The sequence below is a fragment of the Nuphar pumila genome, chromosome 11 (genome assembly GCF_984573655.1).
Source record: "Nuphar pumila chromosome 11, dmNupPumi1.hap1.1, whole genome shotgun sequence".
NCBI classification, from domain to species: domain Eukaryota; kingdom Viridiplantae; phylum Streptophyta; class Magnoliopsida; order Nymphaeales; family Nymphaeaceae; genus Nuphar; species Nuphar pumila.
In genome coordinates, this window is record NC_143259.1 from 38,774,979 (window position 1) to 38,797,522 (window position 22,544).

At 35.8% G+C, this 22,544-nt stretch overlaps 1 protein-coding gene across 2 annotated transcripts in view; it reads left to right on the forward strand.

The window, feature by feature from the left end:
• The first annotated feature begins 10,934 nt into the window (after window positions 1–10,934).
• LOC149822284 (signal peptide peptidase-like 4) overlaps window positions 10,935–22,544 on the forward strand; it is a 117,161-nt gene continuing 105,551 nt past the window's right edge. For both annotated transcript variants that reach the window (XM_089980967.1, XM_089980968.1), the window contains exons 1-3: window positions 10,935–11,298; window positions 20,326–20,484; window positions 20,611–20,722. In XM_089980967.1, coding sequence (XP_089837093.1) covers window positions 11,167–11,298; window positions 20,326–20,484; window positions 20,611–20,722 — 403 coding nt within the window. In that variant the 5' untranslated portion in view covers window positions 10,935–11,166. The remainder of the gene's footprint in view (window positions 11,299–20,325; window positions 20,485–20,610; window positions 20,723–22,544) is intronic.

Genomic DNA, 22,544 nt, shown 5'->3' on the forward strand with positions numbered 1-22,544 from the left:
TGAAAGTATATAGTATTACATGTGACATAATGGAGAACTGATTGGTATTTATCTCATATACATTAGACTTTTCTTTAATTGTTGCAGTCGATATCCGCAATCCTAGGATCTATGTTGTGGTACATCTCAGTGGTTTGAGAGGTAAAAAAATATGGTCAAATGGATAAATCGGGTAGGTCAAAGCTAGGCCCAATAAGTTGTTTGAGTAGGTTTTTTATCTAGATCTACAACAATCTGATTCTAAGGGTCTACGATAGTCTAGGGGCATCTAATAGGGTCTAACACAAGTGATGGAGTGTTGTAAACTTAGTCTAGGATGTCTGGTAGGTTGGTGAGACCAAATGGGTGAAAATACATGTTCTGTCGAATTGTCAAAGTGTGATTTTAGTATTTTAGGTCCCGAACATGAATAATGTCGTAATTAAAGCTGAGATCAGTTTCAAGAGTTGTTTAGTAGGTATAGGGAGGTTCTAAAATGGTCTACACGATTAGGAAAGATAAAATGACACGTAGAACAAAATTGTATTGCTTATTCGGATGTGATCTTGGTCTAGACGGTTTAGGTAACTTTAAGGAAGATTAGATACAGGTTCTAAGGTATAATAAGGACCAGAGAGTGTCTAAATATCTGAGAAAAAGCTAGGAGGATAACTGATTAGCAAAACTATGGCTAACAGAGCTCTAATGTTAGATTTCGAAGGTAAGGTGGCATTCTATTGCAAGACAAGCGTATAAGAAGGGCTTGGGCCCTTAGAAGGGATGAATGACCAGCCTAGGGAGGCATGACTCAAATGAATTATAGAGAGGAGAGAAAGAAATATGAGGAAGGAGAGAAAGAAAAAGGGAGAGAAAGAAACGTCTAAAGAAAATGAGAGAGGGACATCTAGAGAGAAAGAGATTATGAAAAAACTTTAATAGTATTCCCTTCATTATGCATAAAAGAAGAAACTATGACTTTTATTTATAGATGAGAGTCTTGTGATAGAGTTTCTACTTAATAACATAATTCATAACCTATAAAGAATCATATTGTAAAACAAAAACTAGAATAGAGAAAGGATTCTAGAGTCCTACTTTTGTCAGAACTCCTACTCTAACTAAAAATTTTAATTAATTATAAAAAATATATAATTATTTCTTCCTAATAAATATTAAGAAACATCTAGAGAGGGGAGACGTCCTACCTTATTCTTTCAATTAAGTGCCTCCATGTGGGCCCCGTTGGGTGACTCTCATTGAGACTCATATTCTTTGAAAGCAGATCAGGTCATGCTGAAAATGAGCGTTTTTGCTCATGCGGACATCGTGACCGTCTGTTTGCATTTTGGATGAATGCCACGTGGTTTTGTTGACTTTTGAGCTTTTTAAAATGCAAATCGGATGGCCACGATGTCAGCATGAGCAAAAACGCTCATTTTCAGTATGACCTGATCTGCTTCCATATTCTTTTGCATAGTAGCCAGATTTGAAATTGTTGGTGACTAGTTATTGAAATTGTGCTGTTGCTCATCTTAGTTGTCAATTACGAATCCAAGCAATGAGTGAAGCCAATCAAATGAGTTTGTCTTATTACGTATTTTTCAGACAAATGATTTTAGTGCATTCGTTCCTGTTCTGCACTTCATTTACATACAACTCGTGGTTCTCTGTTAGCTTCATTAATTTCAGTGTTTATTGACTCAATGCTTATTAACCAAACCTAACCAGACGAAAAAATAATGCAATATTTTGAGTTTTTCTGTTCAGAATTTACTTTTGCAACCTTTGTTTTACTAACCTGGTATATAGCGAAGGACATATCCAGGATGATTCAAATAACTCTCTCAACACCATAATGTTTGTGTTCAAGTCACAGAACAATCTCCATTTTCTTTAGTTATGTTGTAAATACTATTTTGTCCAATTCTTCTTGCTCATTTCAATATTACGGGCCAATAACATATGCAAGCCTTTATGGCTTAAGAATGGTTTACAACTTTTTGGTCTATCTTAGAAAGTTTCATTCTGTTTTTCTATTAATTCTTTTCTTGAATGTTGCCTTCTGGCATTATTAGTTCTTGAACTGTGATCATTACCTGTAACAGCTTGGGAGGCACGTTGAATCAATAGTAAAGACTCTAGAATTCTCACAGCAGTTCGAGGCTTCAGATTTCCCAGACACTGAAGAATATGAAGACTGGAAGGTCAGGAATTTGAAGATCCTTGAGGCTGGTCTTCTTCTGCATCCTCTTGCCCCTTTGGGGAAAAAATGATTCATCCGCAGTGAGGTTTCGTCAAGTTCTAAAGGGAGCTTCAGAGAGACCGATAGAAACTGGAAAAAATTCCGAGTCGGTGCAAGTCCTGCTGAGTGGTGTAATGCCTCTTTTATGCAGATCAGTTGATGGATTTCCCTCAGACATGCCACTGGGCTGATGGATTGATTCCCTTTTAACCTTATACTTTACCAGATGCTATTAGAGGCTTGTTTTGATGGTCCTGATGATTCTGCAATAATTGACGAGCTTGATGAGGTGTTAGATCTTTTAAAGAAGACATGGGTGATCCTTGGAATGAATCAAATACTGCATAACCTCTGTTTTTCTTGGGTGTTGTTTCATCGTTTCATTGCAACTGGACAAGTGGGAAATGATTTACTATTTGCAGCTGAGAACCAATTGGTAGAAGTTGCAAAAGATGCAAAAGCAACAAAGGATCCATCATATGCTAAAATATTGGATTCAACGCTGTCTTCATTGTTGGGTTGGTCTGAGAAAAGGCTTCTTGCCTATCATGACACCTTTCAGGCTGAAACTAGTGACTTGATGCAGAGCATTGTTTCCTTTGGGGTTTCGGCTGCAAGGATAATAGTCGAAGATATTTCAACTGAGTATCGGCGCAAGCGCAGGGAAGAAATTGATGTAGCTCGCAACAGGGTTGAGACTTACATTAGGTCTTCTCTGCACACAGCTTTTGCACAGGTAAATACATGAGGATTCGTAGCTGATTCTGATCCGAAACAGCTAAAAATTGCAGAACCCCCATCCTGGAATCAACCCATTTGCATCCCTAGATTTTGGGAATCCCACGAGAGGTTCTCTGGAAGCACCAATTATCCTTGGAGAACAAGAAGGGTTGGGCAATTGTTTGTATTTAGAGCAGAAAACAAGCTCCCAAGTTATCCATTTTGCAGGATTATCCTGGATGCATTCATAATCGAAGCACCCACTCAAAGGAGGCATATGAGCACATCAACTTATCCTCTAAATCAAGATTAAACCTTGTCTTTTTCTTGTTTTGAAAATATCTCAATTCAGGTGGCGGACTCTCTCTAAGGCAATCATGCCCGACTTATGGGCCACCACCAAGTGGTTAAAAACCCTTAGCTGGGCCCCACTCATCCGGAGGCCTGCTGCTTCGATGTCGATGTCGTATCAAGGGGGACAACCATTCTGGCCATCAAACTCTCTCAACGTCCTTCAACTTCAATGCTATAAGCCGGTTTACCTAGCTAAGTGTATGGGTTGCCTATGAGTAATCAAGATAAACTATGTCGACCCGCTTTAATTTGGAGAGCAAAATGCAGCTTCGCTCAACTTCCCTTCAGTGGAGATAAGGAATCTCACTGCCATGAACTCATCTAGCTTTCATCTCAAAGCTAGGAAAACCACGAGTGGGGCCCCATGACAACCCTGTCTTACGTGATGAACCTCTGAAAGATAATGGATACACCTGTGTGTCAGTGGGGTTTGATATGGTGCCTTCATCTCAGCACTCTCACAACCACCCTGCTGGCCGTGCGGGCGACCCGGCGGTGGTGAGGTTCCAGGTGTTGGCATTCTTGCCTATTGACTTGTGTGCAATAATTGCTACATCCAGAACAATGACAAACCTTTAAAACTGGGAAGCAGATCAGGTCATGCTGAACATGAGTGTTTTTACATTTTATAAAGAAATTTTGGTAAAAAATAAAATGATTCAAAATTATTACAAATGTAGTAAAAGAAATAAACATATATGAATATAAAAATGCATGTTTACTTATTAGTTTACCAATAAAAGCATGAATATCACAATAAAATCATGACATTCTTGCTTATAGCATTGCCATGTTTTGAAAATGTTGTGGTAGTTTTTTCTCAGTATCTTTAAAATACCTCAAATTTGTCAGAGAGATAACCCAATAAATGAGATTTGACTTCTGATTTTTGCTTGTAACAAGTTTCGTGAAGTTTCCTTTAAAGCCTTTTTTTTTTGAAGGGCAAGCTGAGGTTAGGAGGACCCCCACCAGTTACTACTCTAGGTACCACTGAGGTTTGAACCTGTAATGTCCCACCGCAAGGAGATGTCCGCCCCCACCTTGGTTCTTTAAAGCCTTTTGACCAGCTTTTTCTCATAAACAAAAAGAGCCTACAGGTTATGAAATTAAAAAAGAGCATTATAATCATGCAAAATTCTATACTAAAAACATTTATATCTAGTAATATGTAGAATATTTTCAAAAAAAAAAAAAGAGTTCACGATTTTGCTATTTGCATCCATAAAATTGTTCGTGACAAAGCAAAAACAAATTTCTTTTTTGCAAAATTTTGGCAAAAAATGGTACATTCTCACTTAATATGGTATGTAATCAAATGATCAAGTTTTGTATATCCAAAGCATACTTTACAGGAACTTTCTTAAATCCTCAGAAATTTATTTCACTAGCACACACTTTTTCATATTCCCCAAACTTGATGAGAAACTTTGTTTTTAAAACAGAAAGCACACTTTTCTAACCATAAAAATGAGCTTCCCTGCTATGATAAATATATTTCTCATGTTAAAAATGTTATGACAATGAAGCCGTACACGATACTTCAAGTATAAGGTTTTGATGATGAACAAGTGAATCAATTGTATTTTAGCTAAGGCAATGAAGAAAGATGACAAGAATTGAAGAATTCAATGAAGAATCTTTGAAGACTAGTGTGCAAATGTAAATTTCATTAAATGTCTTAGATTCTTGTAAGAGTCTTACTTAGAGTACATATTTTAATTGCATTTCACCTAAAAAGTCTTTAAAAAAACTTTTCTAAAAGAACCTTTCATGAAAATTATTTTAAAAAACTCTTTACTTAATTTTTTATGTTTATTAGTCGACCAACAGACTCACTGGTCAACCAACTTTTTTGCGCCAAATTTTTTTAAGCTAAAACGTCAACTGTCTGAATTAGTCGACTAATCGACTCTTAGTCGACCAGACAGAATGTTTGTTTTCTGGAAAATTTAGCAGCAGTCGACTGAAGGTTTTATCAGTCGACCAGACAGAATGTTTGTTTTCAAAAAATTTAGCAGCAGTCGACTGAAAGGTTTTTCAGTCTACTAATGATATTATTAGTCGACTAACTTTTTCTTTAGTCGACTAAGTTTTAAACTTCAGATTTTCAAACGGCTCTGTTAAACACATTAGTTGATCAACGATAACTATCAGTCTGCAAATATTTGATTTCAGTCGACTAACTACTGTTCTAGTCGACTAATTTTGTCATTTTTCCTAAAACTTTTAAAAGGCATGTCTTTTCATTTTTCAAGCGATTTGATCATTCAAAATGAACTGTTTTGACACTTTTTCATACCCTCAACGTATGAAATCTTTCAACTATAAATATGAGTGCATTCCACACTCAAAAAAATTGAATCATATCGAATTACAAAGATCGAATTCTTTGCTTTTCACTCATATTCATTCAAGTATTTGTTTTCTCACTCACTTGATATTTTCACTCCAATTTTTCACTCAAATTCCATTGATTCATGAATCGAGTATTTCAACAACCTTAGAAGCCAATTGCATTCCATTTGCATTCATAAGAAAGGCTCGTATATTAATTGTAAATTTGCTTACTTATTTTTTTCTGTAAAAAGAAATGACTCATTGGTTTAAAGAAGTTGTTTGTTTTCAGTAGGCTTGTTACTGAAAGTGGGACCAAATTTGGTCGGTATGTTTTTGTGGTTACACAAGGTTGATAGTGGAAATATCAAACGAGTTTTGCTTGGAGACTGGATGTAGGTTTGAAAGACCGAACCGGGATAAATTCTTATATTCTTTGTGTTATTGCTTTGCGAATCTCAAAATCCTTCAAAATTCCAAAAATGTTATTTAAAAGCACTATTCACCCCCCTCTAGTGCTTGTTGCCTCGATCCTACAGCACTTTCAAAAAGAATTATATTTTTTAAATATATTATCATTATAATATATATATATATATAGCCCCAAGGGGGGGGGGGCATGGGGTGAGGCCTTGGCTGCTAGACTGACAGTCAAGGTTCGATTCTCATGGGCATCGCCTCTCTGCACAAGCCAATGCCTGGCATATATAGGCCCCGGGGGCAGGGGTCCTAGCCTCAGAGTTTTACGCTACCGGCACAATGATTGTAGGTATGGCAGGCTGAGCCAGCATGACTAGGTCTTTGTGCCAGTAGCAGTTTCTTCAGATTATAAATTAAAAAAATATATAACATATTTTTATAAATTTGCTTAAAATTTAGTTAGGACAATGGCATAAATGTCACTAATTTTTGGCATGATAACAAATATGTCCACAAACTAGAAAATACTACAAACATAATCAATTTTCTTAAAAAATATGAAAATTTTTGTTACATGTTTTAAATATTCTTTTATGAAAATTCACCCGTGGAAAGTAAAAAAAACATTTTTAAATATTATTTTATGATATTTTTTACTTGATTTTACAATGATTTCTTACCCTCCTAGACTTCTAGTCTTATGCTTGTTAAGAGCATGTTTGGAAGTGGAAAAAAATCTCATAGGAGAAGAAAATTTGTGTATGAGAACTTTTCATATGAGAACTTTTCTTTATGAAAAACGTTTTCTTGTTTGTGTTGCATGAGAAAATCTAGTTGAAAAAATGTCAAGAGTGTCGTGATTAGGGTAAAAGTTGCCTTCATAATTGAGAAGTTTTGATAGAAAAAAACCTCTCTATCTCTGAGATGGAGAAAACTTTCCTGCCAAAAATCAATGAAAAATAAATAAATAAATCCTCAAATGAAAAGTTTGCAACTTTTCCTTTTTTACTTAGCATTTTTTCTAGTATTTTTCTGCTTTCAAATATGCCTTAAGGGAACGTTTGGAAGCAAGAAAAACTCTCATAGGAAAAAGAATTTTGCCTATGAGAAGTTTTGATATGATAACTTTTCTAAATGAAAACATTTCACTTGTTTGTGTAGCATCAGAAAACTAAAATAGAAAATGTTAGAAAAATGTAGGGAAGAAAAACTGTTGGTGTTGGTGGTGGTTCTTCTTCATCGTCTTCTCTCTTTTGGGTGCATCGTCAACTTGGTGGGTGGGGGAACCCTTCTTCTCGAACCTCAAGTCAATCCTATACGCCAGGTTGTGATCATTACCCCCTTTTTCACCGCCTCTTTGTAAAGAGCGTTCACCTCCTCCACCATCTCGTGGGCAAACAACCTCCGCATCAAGAGCCCAAATGTTTTGTGTTCCCGACTCAAACTCATCCTCCTCCATGCTTGCAAACACCATTGTGTGCTTCATGCGCTCAATTCCGCAAAGAATCTGAATGAATCCGTAGTAATCCTTGATAGTAAACTGGAACCCTATCGATTTCATGGCATCAAGCATCTCGCCCCCCTCAGTGACCCTCATCGCTTGGTAGACTCCTCACGAGGGTAATGAAAGTGTTGAAAACTGGTGAGCACGACCATTCTGGCATTTTCTGAAAGAGCTCCAGTGCCTCCTGCATTTTGTGAATCTTGCAGAGGTTTGAGATGAGGACCCTAAACATCGCTGAGTGGTGGCGGTGAGATGGGGTTAGAAGAGGAGCAACAACAACAAAACACTGGTGGTGGGTGGTAGTGAAATAGTGTTAACTTAAATTTTTGTTTTGGTAAGAAATATTCCTCTACCCTCTTAGGTGGAGGAATGCTTTTTATTAAAAAATATATTTTTTAGAAAAACTTTCTTAGAGAAAAATTCTCTCTTGTTTGGAATGATAAGAAAATCTGTATATTTTTTCTCCATACTTTCACTTTTAATTTCCTACATATTTTTCTCACTTCTAAATGTACCCTATGGGTTGGTTTGTTTTACCCATTTTACACATGAAAATGGGAGTTTACTAATGAAATTCCCCACTTTTTGTATACAGGTGAAACAAACATGCCTTCATTTTTTTTGTGGGGCCCATAGTAAACAAATTTTTTTCATGTTGACGATGCATTTAATCTCATGTGAATTGATTTATGTACGGAGTTTTTCACACATGGGATAACCTTTCCATCTTGGATCTTTTCTTATTGGTGGAAATGAAACAAATGAGGATTAAGAGTATGATTGAAAGCGAGATAGATGTAGGAAAAGTGATGCAAAATAAAAAAAAATAGTATAAATTTTTTTATCATAGAGACTTTTTTGCTAAAAGAGTTTTTTTTAAAAAGTATACTTTTTGACATGAAATATTCCTCAATAAGAGGGGTGGAGGAATATTTTCTACCAAGAGAAAATTTATTTTTACACTCACCGCCACCACCACCACCACCATCCAACATCTCACATCACCACCACCTTCCTCCTCTCTTATTTTTTTATATTTTTTCACTCTATTTTTCTTGGCTACACAAACAAGCGAAAAGCCTTTTTTTTAAAAACTTTTCATATCAAGCTCTAATAGGCAAAACTTTCTTTTTTTATGAGAGTCTCTCTCTTCCAAATGTGCTTTAACGACACCTTTGGAAGCAAGGAAAATTTTTATAGAAAAAAAAATTGCCTATGAGAAGTTTTAGTATGATAATTTGTTTAAATAAAAAAATTTTACTTGTAGCAATTAACAAAATAGAAAATATGAGAAAAATGAGAGGGGGTCGATCAGCCTTCTCAAAGAGAGATAGAGATAGATGGTCAACCTCACTCAAGAGAGAGACATGGACATGGTGGAGGGTAATGAAGATGGAGAAAGGTCCTCTTGTGCTGGCCTCATGGGATAACATATGCTGTGGGTGAATGATTGCCCTAATCAAAAATAATTTTTGATAAAAAAAAAGAAGAAATTTTTTCACATCTCAAGTGAGAATTTTTTTCCATCAAAAGTCACATTTAAATTTTTTTTTTCTTGTTTAGAATGATCGGAATAGCTGTCATTTCTTCTTTCTAGCATTTTTCGGCTTTCAAACGTGCCCTAGGAGCTCACGTGCAAGGATCTCTTGCCTTCTCTCTTCTCGCTGCACTCTTCGTTCTTCCAATCGAAAAACTAATAAGATCCAAGTCTGACTCGTCCATCAATTTTCTTTTACGGGCATTTTGGTCAATGAAGATTTAATCGGAGATCAAGCTGCAATTTGTTTAAGGTTAAGGGTGTGTTTGTCATTTTCTTTATGTAAAAGGGCACCGTACGTACTCATCTTCTTACCACCGTGCTAGACCGTACGCAGGCTTAAGATAAAGACAGCGAATTGTGTTTTGTACAAATTCCCATCTCGGTGATCGTGGAAAAAATCTCCACGGTTTATAATAAAATTACCTAGATGCCATTCCCCATTAGAGATGGGGGAAAGCCACCGGCTTTACGTCTTATATCCGACCGTTTTAATCAGATCCGGTAAAGTAAATAAAATCCAATTAATAACCAGATTCGAATTCGGTGCACAGATATGAATCCGAATCTAAGTGTGGGTCTGAACCAAACCCAAATGTGTCCTACCTGGTTACGCATAAATTCTATCTGGTCATGGATAGCTAATGGGGCTTGGATTCGGTATTACCCCGTTTTCATTTCACTATTAATCTGGATTTGAACTTGATTAGGCTAGACCCGATAATGTCAGATTCAGTAATGCTAAATCCAACCAAAATCCAAAACTTTTACATCCTTACAACCGTGCAATTTATGTGGCGTTTGCTTCCTCAATTGGGATGGCATTGGACCGGGGAGGAGGCAGGGGCAAGGTCTCCACCCCCCGCCCCGCCTTCATCCTTGTACGAGTTTTGATTTTAACCTTCATCCCTGTTTCATGTCTTCCATCCCCAGTGCAGATGGGATGAGGCGGAACCCCGTTTTCCCCCGGTCCACTGCCATCCCTAAAGATATTTTAGTTATTTTACTAATTGAAATCAGGGATGGGACGGGGCGGAAAAAAGCATAAGTTCATCCTCACACAACTTTTGATTTTAACCTCCATCCCCAATCCAAACAGGGTCAGGTGGGGTGGGGTCCCGTTTTCCTCGGGTCCACTACCATCCTATTCCTCAAGTTAGGATTGTGAACCAAATACTTATGTGATATTTCAAACAAAAAATTGAAGTGAATTTAATGGTTTCAAATTATTTTGCAAAAATAAGTTTTTTTTAAACTAGGCTTTAATATGACCCAAGATCCAAAAGAGTTTTGGCTAAAGGTTTGGGTTTGGGTAGGATATGGCCAATACCAGATCCGATTAATTGAATATTGACTAAACGGATTCAAATGTAGATTGGAGTGGAAAGCTTGTACCAAATCTAGTTTTTTTTACATGTAATTAGATTCAAATATCTGTAAAATCTGGATATCTGTCAAACTGGGTAGCAAAAAATAAAAACTTATCTGCATCTGATTATAATATGACTAAATCCAATAGGATTTGGTCGAATATAGTATAAAATCTGATCCATTAACTTCCCTAGTTTTGGTTCTTTATGTCGAAATTTAAAGGTATATCTACTCAGTCGATGGATTCAATTATAGACCTGTAAATTGAACTGACTCAAAAGTTCAGTGAGCGTGTGAGAGAGCTTGGTCAGGGTTCCTCGAATCGATCATTGCTTAACCTGGATCCAGATCCAGTAAGATCGCCAAACCGTTTCACCGAGGGGATGGCGTTTCTGCAAGGTTTTCTAGAAATGGTGGCATTAAGTAACGTGGAGACAAGAATATGTACGTTAGTGCGCCGTCCTCGTCAAAAAGGTAAAAAGCTTTAGCCCCTCCTCACGCACTTCCCATTTTTATTATCAAAGTAAAAAAATATCAAAATTAATAAAAATGAAAAAATTATTATTTTTCTTCATTTGTATGACAATCCGTTCCTGTTTATTGTAACGGTGAAGTAAACTCTAATCTTTGTTGCTGGATTTTTCTTTCTTCTTCTTCTTCACCTTCATCTTCTCTCTTTCTCTACACACCAAAAAGCAACAAGAGATGAAGGGGAGGGTGTGGTGGGTTGTGCTCTTGGTGGTGGTCGTCTCTTCGACTCCTGCACTCTGTGGAGACATCGTTCATGATGATGAGGATGCCCCAAAGAAGCCCGGATGTGATAACAAGTTTGTTCTGGTTGGTACCTCTCTCCCTCTCTAGGATTTCATGAAATGGTTGCTTCTTATTCTTCCTGTAGTTGTTGGTATTGTTATGTAATGTTTCTGAGATCTCCCAGAATTGAAAATCCGCAGAATTTGATAGTAATTGTCTTTGTTTTTTGTACCTCTTTATCTCTCTCTCTAGGATTTCATGAAGTGTGTGCTTCCTATTCTTCCTATGGTTGTTGGTATTGTTATATATTGTTTCCGATATCTGTCGGAATTGAAAATCTAGGGAATTTGGTAGTAATTATGCTTTCTGTTGGTACCTCTCTCTCTCTCTCTCGCTCTAGGATTTCATGAAACGGGTGCTTCTTATTATTCCTATAGTTGGTGTTGCTGTAGATTGTTTTTGAGATCTGCCAGAGTTGAAAATCCAGGGAATTAATTTTGCTTTTGATTGGTCCATTCGTTGACGTCTGTTTTTTCTTCAAATTGGGCGTTGCTTTGTTCTTTTTTATTATTATTTTTGCTTCAGAAACAGTTGGGCAGAGATTTTGGTGATTGTAGAACTGGAAAATTTTATAAGATGAGTTAATGGGACTTAATGGTGGTTATTTTCTTTTGTTTATAAGTGGAATTTATGTTTTTTTTTTCTGTTGTTGGGTAATCTCCTTTGGTTGTTTTGGTTTGGCCCATTTTGCCTCTTCTTTTCACTTTCTTTCTGTGCAATTTGCAAGTGATGTCAGTCGATCAGGATTTTGGGTTTTCTTTAACCAATTTTTTGGCATATGTTCCATAGTTTTTGTTTTCTGTGGATATCTTTTTCTTTTCTTTCCCTTTATGAGCCTCCGCCCTTTTTTTTTCTTGCGAAAAATGGAGGTAACCTGATTGTCAGAGTGGAAAAGAACATGTTCCAAGTGTAAAAATGCATTCTTTTTTTTGCAAAGAAGGGCGAATCCTGGTCTTTTAGAGTGGGAAAATTGCTCTCAAATGTTAAATATTTTGGGGGTTTCACTATGAGTTAGTGTCCCGTTTTTCTTGGAAATTTATAGTTATCTTTGTTGTTTATCATGGTTTTTCGGTGTCTTCTTTTTTGGATTTGTTTTCTTCTGTAGTTGATGAGAGACTCTTTCTGAGCGCAGGACTAGGGCTATGTTGATAAATATGACATTGAGATCCTGTAGTAGACTTTTCATCTTAAGGACATGTTTTTGGCTTGAAGTGAAATGGTGAACTCAACTGTGAGCTATCACCTGATACTTGTTTAATGAAACGGCTTTGGGCACTTTCTCTAGATGCATTTTAGTTGCAAATTTGTTAGATATTTTGAGCTACATATTTGGTAATTGTCTCGATCTAAGCACTTATTAGGACATTTTGAGATTGGAAATCAGAAATTTCTGCAAAATGAAACAGTGAAGGCTAATGTTTATTGCGAAGTTGTTTGTAATTTGTTATTGAGACACTTCACTTACCCTTGCATATCCTTGTTGGCACAACACAACCTGATAATGATACTAATGAGGCCTTAGTAGGAAAGGCTTTATTCATAATTTTCAGGCCTATTAGATACACAACACTCATATAAAAATTATATTTAATTTCCAAAGGTCCTGGGGCCTATAGAAGGGTAGAGTCCTTTTATGCAGCCTGTTTACAACAATTACATGCTTTTCCCTTTGTGTAGTAGGAAGAATTCCTTTCTAGATGTCCTCGGCAGTGTTTTCAGCCATCTTTTGAGAATATAACTGGAGTCGTAAGGTTGAATTAGGTGGATCATGAACTATGTAGTAAAAAATGCTAGGCGGTACCTAGTCGGTGGACCCTAAAAAGACTAGTCGGAGACTAGGCGGACTAGTCGGTACCTTAATTAAAAAAATAAAAAATATGCGAATGAACTGTTATAATTAATAACAAACATGTATGCAACATAAATAAATCAACAATAAGCAAAAGATTAAAAAAACATGTCTAACATAAATGTATATAAATGAAAGACCGAAAGAATAAAATATACATAAATGAAACGATCAAAGAACCTAAAATATATTAGAATCAAAGAATCACACACACACACACACACACACACACACACACACACACACACACACACACACACACACACATATATATATATGTATTGCATTTGTTTTGTGTTAGGAAAACTCAAGTTGAGATTGGTGAATCCATCTGCACATTCACATAAAAAAAATAATAAAATTACATATGCAGCAGAGAGAAAGAAACACATTTGGTTCATGATATAAGAGTAGGTACATACAGGAGCTGACTTATAAAAAATTATGCATTTGATTACTATCATTGATATAGAAATATAAGAAATAGAGAATAACAATTAATTTTCCACATAAATGAACGTGCTTAAACAATAATCTAGGAAGAATAGGCAAAGAAGTATGCTTAATAGAACCCTTGTCATGAACAACTGTACATACAAAATTGAATAAAAGTAGAAATCTCACAAAGCCGAGGTGATAAAAGCCTCAATGGCACTTGATCTATAAGCAGGAGAAGAAGGATAAGAAGAAGAGAGAGAGAGAGAGAGAGAGAGAGAGAGAGAGAGAGAGAGAGGCAACAAAATGGGAGAGTGAAAAAGAGGGGAGAGAAGAATAAGAAGAAGAAGAGGCGGAGGAAGGGGGAGAGAAGGCATACCTGGAGGCGGAGGGCGATGGTGGCGGGCAAGGGTGACAACCTGAGAGAGAGAGAGGTTTATAACCCTCCCCCATGTTATTGTAAAAAAAAAGTACTGCCCTCTCGCCTAGGCGAGGGCATATTAGATGCCTAGTTGGAAAAAAATGTAGCTTTTTTTAAGAAAACTAGGAATCTGACCTATTCCTAGTTTTCCTGATGCCTAACCCGACTAGGTGCCTAGTCGGCGCTTTTGACTACATAGATCATGAGGGGTTCTTCAATGGTCCATCAACAAATCCTGGAGGATTTTGTAATCTTCTAATAATAACCCTTGGCATAACTTTACTGAACTGCTATGCCTGAAAGAGGAAGCTTGACGATTTTCCTTGTAGCGTACATGACATGCCTTGGGGTGGAAACTGTTCACAGCTAAGATAATGCATGTGCACTTTTGCACACACACACATGCAAGTGAATAAGATGAAAATGGATCAAATTTGAGTCAAATCCATGTGGATTTTCTGAAGAAAAATGAGTTAATTTTGTTTTCTATCAAGAAAGGCCTTGTGGAGAACATGTTGTAGCCCATGTGGATACTGGTAATTGTTGTATGAACCATTCACTGATATCGCTGATATTTTGAAAATATCGGCGATATTATCAGCAATTTCAAGGTTGCTGACAATATCGGGTGTAACAACCCCAACTCATCCCTGTTGAAAAGTGATTTTTTTTTTTAACAATTGCGAAAACCAAAACCCAAGGATCCGGGGTCTCACAAACTTAATAACATTCCAAACCACAAGGGATCTTTGCATTGAATCATCCAATGAAAATAACTAACTTTATTAATCAAAAATCAAAGTCTGAGAACATAATTAAATTAAAACTTAAAATCATAGAGCCACACTGTCCAAGAATATCAAAAGGTAAGTCATGCAGTTTCGTAGGCTCCCTGTGACAGTCGTCCTCATCACTGAGCTCCAGACCCTGTGAAAAACATAGGGAGTTCTAGGTAAGAATTAAAGATTCTTTATACGAATTCCTCTAAAAATCCAAATAGGCAAGAAAAAAGCATAAATCAAATTCATGCAAGTGTTCAAAGGAAATATAACAATAACAATCTCATAATTTAATTATCATTCAAGTATTTAAAAGCAATTATCATGCAATAACAATATCTCACATGAAACAGAACAAGCAAGAATGCATGAACTAATGCAAAACAGTAAATATGCATGATTCCAATGCACATGCATGAATAAATTATTGAGTTATTATCAGAGTTCTCTTTTGCATGCATGTTTCTATTAAATGTACACAAGTTTAGTTTCACTTTTCATTAAAGCGCGTGGATACTCAAAACGGGCACAACAAATTCTTGAAGTTCAAGATAGGTTCTCAGTTGTAGCTTAATACACAATTTGTATTTTATTACTAGTTTCACACTTGCTCCTCAACCGATATCAGGAATCAACACCATTCATTAGAATATTAGAAATTAACATCTAATATTGGAACATTAGGAAAATCAACATCCACTGATGCTACTTTCTTGGTATACCAATAACAACAATTGTGTCACAACACCACCCCCAGACAAAGTGGTTGAAAACTCTCTAAAATCGTGGTCGGGAGGCGAACCACCATATCGGATTCAGAGGCATAATCGTACACAGTGTTTTAGTATCCTCACGGTTTTTCCAAAACCACCATCCAAGATTCCCACACTGTGGAAGGGACATTTAGGAAGAAAAATATTAATTACACTATTTATCTTTTTAACAATAATCAAATTTTTTACCAAAAGAATCGTTTTGCAAATCAACATGCAAAACACAACACAGGACCTTGGCCTGTTAAAATATTTAACAGTGCAATTAATTTAGAAAGCCAATAATTTCAAATAGATTTTGCAATGCATATAACAAATCTTAGAGCAACACATGCTCGTGGCCCACATGACCTACAGTGGTTCATATCTGACCACCGTTGCATCTTATGCAAAAATCCTCAGTGAACATGTAGCTACACAACTATTCAAACATGTCCACAATACACATTCATTCATACACAACAAGAATATAAATATAAAACAATTGCATATGCATGTGAACACTTGCTTGCAACATGCATTTTGGTTTCATGATTCATCTCATACATAACATCCAAACATGCACAAACATTAAAACTCACTTCAGAATCACGTGTTCATGATATGCACATCTATGCCTACATGATATTTATTTGTATGATCATACACAACCAATAAATACTTTTGTCAATTCGGGCAGACTCGGGATACAAAACATAATTACCGAGCAATAGCTATGCTGTCCCCATGCACAAGACACCATTATCATACTGTGGGCAGCATTAAGAAACAATTAAAAATTTAGCTAATCAAGACTGCATGTCATAAGACAACATAAAAAACAATTTTTACCAACCCAATGACCTCAAATACAATTTTGATATAAAAGCAATTATGACAACCTCGAAGTAGCTATGTTGTGCAACATTAACATTGCTGACAAATAAAAATTAACTCTGCCCTGCATTATAACAGAAAAATTGGCTCTAAAGGTATTTTTATTTTGCCCTGCCCAAAGGGGTAAGTACATGACAGATCTAGACTAGATCTACATGTGCAAAATCCCTGGTGGATCTACATCAGATCTGCATATGCAAAAGCACAACAGATCTGACCGGAACAGCGAGCCTAAGCTCAGCAGATCGGTACCGGATCTGCCTGCTAGAGTTTTGGCAGATCTAGGCCAGATCTCCACATATATATAGGTATATGTTCCAGATCTCCACACTCATTTGCCCGACAGATCTGATAACAATAGGAACAAAAATTTATTTTTCAGCTGGATATGTATGTAACACTTAACCGATCTGAACATGTAAAAAAAATACATGATAAAAATAAAAAACTGCATATGCATTAAATCCGAACATACTTCCTTAATTAGAAACGATACCTGATAAACAGAAACTGCATATGCATTTAAATCTGAACATGTTTTCTTAAACAGAAACTGCATATACATTTAAATCTAAACATGTTTCCTTAATGAAAACAATACATGATAAACATCAAAAACTGCAAATGCATTAAATCTGAACATGCTTCCTTAAACAGAAACTGCATATACATTTTAAATCTAAACATGTTTCCTTAAACAGAAACTGCATATACATTGTAAATCTGAACATGTTTCTTTAAACAGAAACTGCATATACATTTTAAATCTGAACATGTTTCCTTAAAGGGAAACAATACATGATAAAAAAAATAGATTATATGTCGTGAAGTCAAGCCGATACCATGACCAAAAAAAAAATTAACGCTGTCCAGACAACAAATATATATATTTTTTATATGCAGAAATACCTGACAGTCTATATTTTTCTTGTTCTTAACATCGTATACTAGATTGATGACTTTCAACTGGGAATCAGATTGTACATAATCTGATCAGACCTGTTCCCAGCCGATAGTCTGACCAGAAACACATCAAATCGATCACCAATCGTAGTCAGCATATCGGTTTACCAAAGAAATAAATTTTTTAATGACAGTTGTAATATAGTTTTACTATGAAACATAAATAATGCTGGACAAGTAAGCACTTAGATCAACTGGTCTGCAGAACACAACATTTACAAGGACGACATGATGGAAACTATAACAAGTCTGGTTTGGATCAGATATGGTCCAAACCAGACCTCGCATGATCAGTCCCACACACACCCATATATATATATATATATATTAGGGCCTGCGACAGGCCTAGTTTGGGGTCACATTTGGCCCAAACCAGAACTGCATTGGCTGGTCCAAAATAGGGTCGATTCCAAGGTAAAAATACACACACACACACACACACACACACACATATATATATAAGCAACATGGTGTTGCAAAGAAAAATCAATAGTTAGAACATGAAAAACAGAAGAAATAAGCTATGTGTTTTGTAAAAATCAAGTTTTATGCCCACGTACATCACGGCATGTGATCGAACATGTAAAGAAAAATCAGATTTATTATTTTTCCATCTAGAATCCCCACATAAATCTGATTTAAACTATTTCTCCATGTTCGAATCAAGAGAGAAACCCGTACCTTCGATCAGAGATGGAAAAGGACCGAAAATATACGTCGGATGCCCGGAACAGAAGGAGATCCCTCTCCTTCTTTTTCCTTTCTTCCTTCCTCTTTTCCTCTCTTCGCTTTTTTTTTCTTTCTTTTCCCTTCTTCCTTCTTTCTCTCTCTCTAGAAAATGAAATCTAGAGAGGGGCGAGTTAGACCCTTTTTATAAATTTTTTTTTGTCTTCTAGAGAGAGGGTGAGCTCCCTCCTCGAGTTTCTCACCCATATCTCTTCCCTTTTTAACTAGTTTTTTATCCATTTGGTATTTTATTTTGTTTTACTATTTTATTTTAACCCCCATGTGGGCTCTTCTAGAAACTCTACATATTAGGTAGAGTTCCACAAATGTATAACTCTGCCATACAAAAAATAAATTTTCGGAATTAATTAAATTTTTAATATTTATTTATTATTTATTAAATAATAAATTTTTAAAAAGTTTCAGAGGGTGTCTCACCCTTTTGGGAGTCTTTTTAATTTTGAATTTCATTCAATTTAACTTATATATTAAATTTAAAACTTTAAATTCATTGGACTTGGATTTTGGATCTGGATTTGAATTCAAGATCCAAATCTATATCCATTATCCATATGGATCTTAAACTGGATCAAATGTTGATTAATATGGGTCTTGGATTGGGTCCAGATCCATATTAACTTGGATCATACAGATCAGATTCAATCCAGAACCGGTCACATTGAGGCGGGTCATTTTTGAAAAAATGTGTTTTTCGGGCCAATCGTAGCCCGAATTCAGAAAAACAAAATATCAATGTTTTCAGAATTTTGAGACGCATCTAATGATATATTACTTGAATTTCGCCTCTGAATTTTTTCTGAATCTAACCCAAATTTCGCTTGATTTTAAAGGTAAAAAATAAAAAGTTTTACCAAATCTTAATTGGCTTGTTTAGGTCTTGTCAATGGGTCCTGGGCCAAGCCCAGACTCAGCTGACTCCACCTAAAACCTAAGATTTGTATTGACTTTACGAAACACTTAGCCAAATTTTATGAAGTCTCAAAATTTAATATTATAGAAAACCACATGATATTACATCAGAAATATATCACGATATTTTCAAAATATCGGCAAATAGAAAAGATTGTGATATTTTTGCTATATTTTTTTGATTTTTTTTAAAATTTTTTTAAGTTTGCATTTCCTATTTTTTTGTTTCTTTTATATTTTAAAACCTTTAAAACATGTTTATTTATATTTTTGAAAGAAAAATAATACAAAACTTATTATTTTCTTAGGTTTTTTGTTGTTATTTATATTTTTTTCAATATTTTAAACTCCCGAGATTTTTCCGAGATATTCCCGAGATTTATCAACTTTTAAAAATCTCTCCGAGAAATACCCTCGCCAAGAAATTGCCTTTAACGATAAAGGTGGCTATGGTATGAACGTATCTGCTCACAATTATTGTACATATTATGTAATGTTTGTGTCTCTGAGTTGCTATTGAAGACAGAAAATCAGTGAGCTGGAGATGATTGTGAGCAGGAGGTTGTATACTTTCACTGGGAGATAGCAATTTTTCCCCCTTATTTAGTCAATTTAATTGCAATAAGCACCTTGATGTCCAATAATTTAATTGAAAAAAGCACCTTGATGTCCAAGATTCTCTACGTAATATTATCTAAGGTAGGCCTTCAACTCTTCAGCTGCCTTTGTATCCCTTATCATCATCATCACATCTTTTCATTGCTTGCTCAGCAAGCTATAATCTACCTTTTATTGAACACAACTTCTTGAATTAGCAGGATTTAGCAATCCTGTGCTACTCTACCTGCTGGTTGTCAGCCCTGTCCTATATTGGCTCTTATGGATTTCATAAACTCACACCCTTCACTCCAATAGCCAAATATATGTGGTTTGTTCTTGAGAGGATCTTGAGCATACAGAGCACAAATTAGACTCTTCTTGAGTTAAAATAAGTTTGATACCTTGTATATGAGATTACGTATTGAACTTATGACACTAATATATACTTGTCAATTTCACCAGTACATGCTTTGGATTATGTTTGTGGCAAAATTTTATCTGAACTTTGTTGCGGTGCTTATATGTTTGCATACCAATGAAAGCGCAGAGTAATTATAATTGTCGCATGCTAAGGAAAACTTATATAATGATCTTGAGTATTTTTAATTTAAAAATCCTAGTTAAATTCATGATTTTTGAGGTGTTCCAGTCTTCTCTTTGGCTTGATTATTGATATATCTGTTTCATGTGGTTTATCAGGTAAAAATTCAAACCTGGGTGGATAATGAACCTGACAGCGAGTTTGTTGGTGTTGGAGCAAGATTCGGTGTAACCTTGGAAGCAAAAGAAAAACATGCCAACCGAACTCGTCTTTCTCTATCAGATCCTTCTGATGGTTGTAGCAAACCCGGAAATAAGGTCCTTTCCATTTTCACTTTCAGCCATTTTTGCACTAATTTAACTCTGTTATGCAACTACTACTTTATAGTGTTTCCAATGTGTAGATCTTAATCAGTGGGTAGACCATTGCCCCTCTATTTTCAGCTTACAGGCGATATTGTCTTGGTTGATCGAGGTAATTGCACTTTTACATCAAAGGCAAATATTGCAGAGGATGCTGGTGCAGTAGCCCTTCTTGTTACCAATAATCGTGAAGGTACTCCCCTTTCATTCTATGATCCAATTCATTGGTACCATCTTAAAATCAAAACTAGTTAGGTTAAATGAGTCATGTTTATAGGTTCATATTTGAGGTTGATTTGATAGGATGAACTACACTGATGTAAAAGATGTGATCAAGAAGGTAAATAATGGAATGAAAAACCATGCTCCATTGTTTGATCTTGGTTGGAGGCTTGGAGCTTTAAGATATGGTCATATCTATCATTGATTTTGAGGAGGCTCTGACAAACATAAAGCCATCCAAGGCAGTTGGTGTCATTGTCTCATATCAATTTCCAGTAGTTGGTACTTCTCTTTCACCAGTATGAGGTAGTGGTTAATGATCCATTCCTCAGATAAATCTGCGTTCATTGGCAAAAACACATTAACAAGGTTTTTCATAATTCAAATTCATACCCAACAATTGATTTAATTCAAAAGCTTGCCTTCTTTTTTCTATGGTTAACCAAAATGATACTTGAAGTTCCATTATATGATCTGTTCTCATGTTTCCTTTGCGTGACTGACAGTGTTCCCGCCCCTCCAACCCTCCACCACATGGCTCATATAATTTTGATTTCTCAAGAGTGACAAACCATCAATATGAGTGATATCAAAAAGATAAGTTTTCCAGAAATGACAAAGAAGTTGAAATAGGATCTAATCTCTTCCTATTTACTTTCTGGGACAGAGATAGGATTGCCGTGTTGAATGTGGGATCTAAACACAAAAATGCATGCAAACACAGATTAACTTATAAGAATGTGTACTGGGTATTTCCTATATTTGATAATTAATTGTAGTTAAACTTATGTTAGGTAAACATGGTTATGAACGTGCAATATAACAATTTATGGATATGAATTTAAACTATTAGAAATATTTTGGTATGTTTTTGCCAATTACCATGAGCCTAATGATTGATTACATGGACAAAAAAAAGACTCAATCATGAATAATAGAACTGGTCACATGGGTACTTGTGCTGGTATGTGCTAGGACACAGGTATAGCTGGGGCCACATAATTTTCTTACAAAAAGAAGGATGTGAGGGTGCATGTAACGACCCCAAACTGACCCTCGAAATTTTGTATTTTTTTTAAATAAATAATTTTAAAACCTTTGCGAAAAATATCTCAGGGACTAGGGGCACATTATAGATTTAAAATGCACAACCGAACAATAATTCTAGACATAAAATAAATCAAACCATGATCTAAAATTGAATTTAATTTGATTTAATTCAATAGTCCTCATTGAGGGTTCACATAGCTTCTAAAAACAAAAACTCTCGAACACGTCAGAACCCAGGCCACCCCATCATAACCCTCACTCCCTCCAGTAAGCTGGTCCTTCCATCACTGTGCCTCGGTGCCTGAAAAAGACTTTTAAAAACAGGTAAGAACTAAAGTTCTCGTACGAAACCCTCTTGAAATCCAAAAGAAAGGAAAATTAGCATATATTAAATCAAACATAAGTTTAAGAGGGTTCTGTTAAAACGTGATGGGCTCCACACTCACCTGCGCAAGAAGGAAGAAGAGTAATATGGAAGAGAAGGGGCTGCAGTTTCACGTCTGAACAACTCAGCGTGTTTTCCATCACATTAGGTTATAAGTACATGACTAATACAATTTTAGGGTACGAAAATACCCTCTACTGAATAGGAGAAATACAACATTACTAAAATCGGGTCCAGTATACAAGTTGGGTCTGGTACTGCCCAAACCTGACTTGGATCCAATAACGACTTCTTTTCAGCCTCCCTCAAGTTGTACATGGTCCTAGACCATGAACAACTTGCCTTTCAACATCCAGAA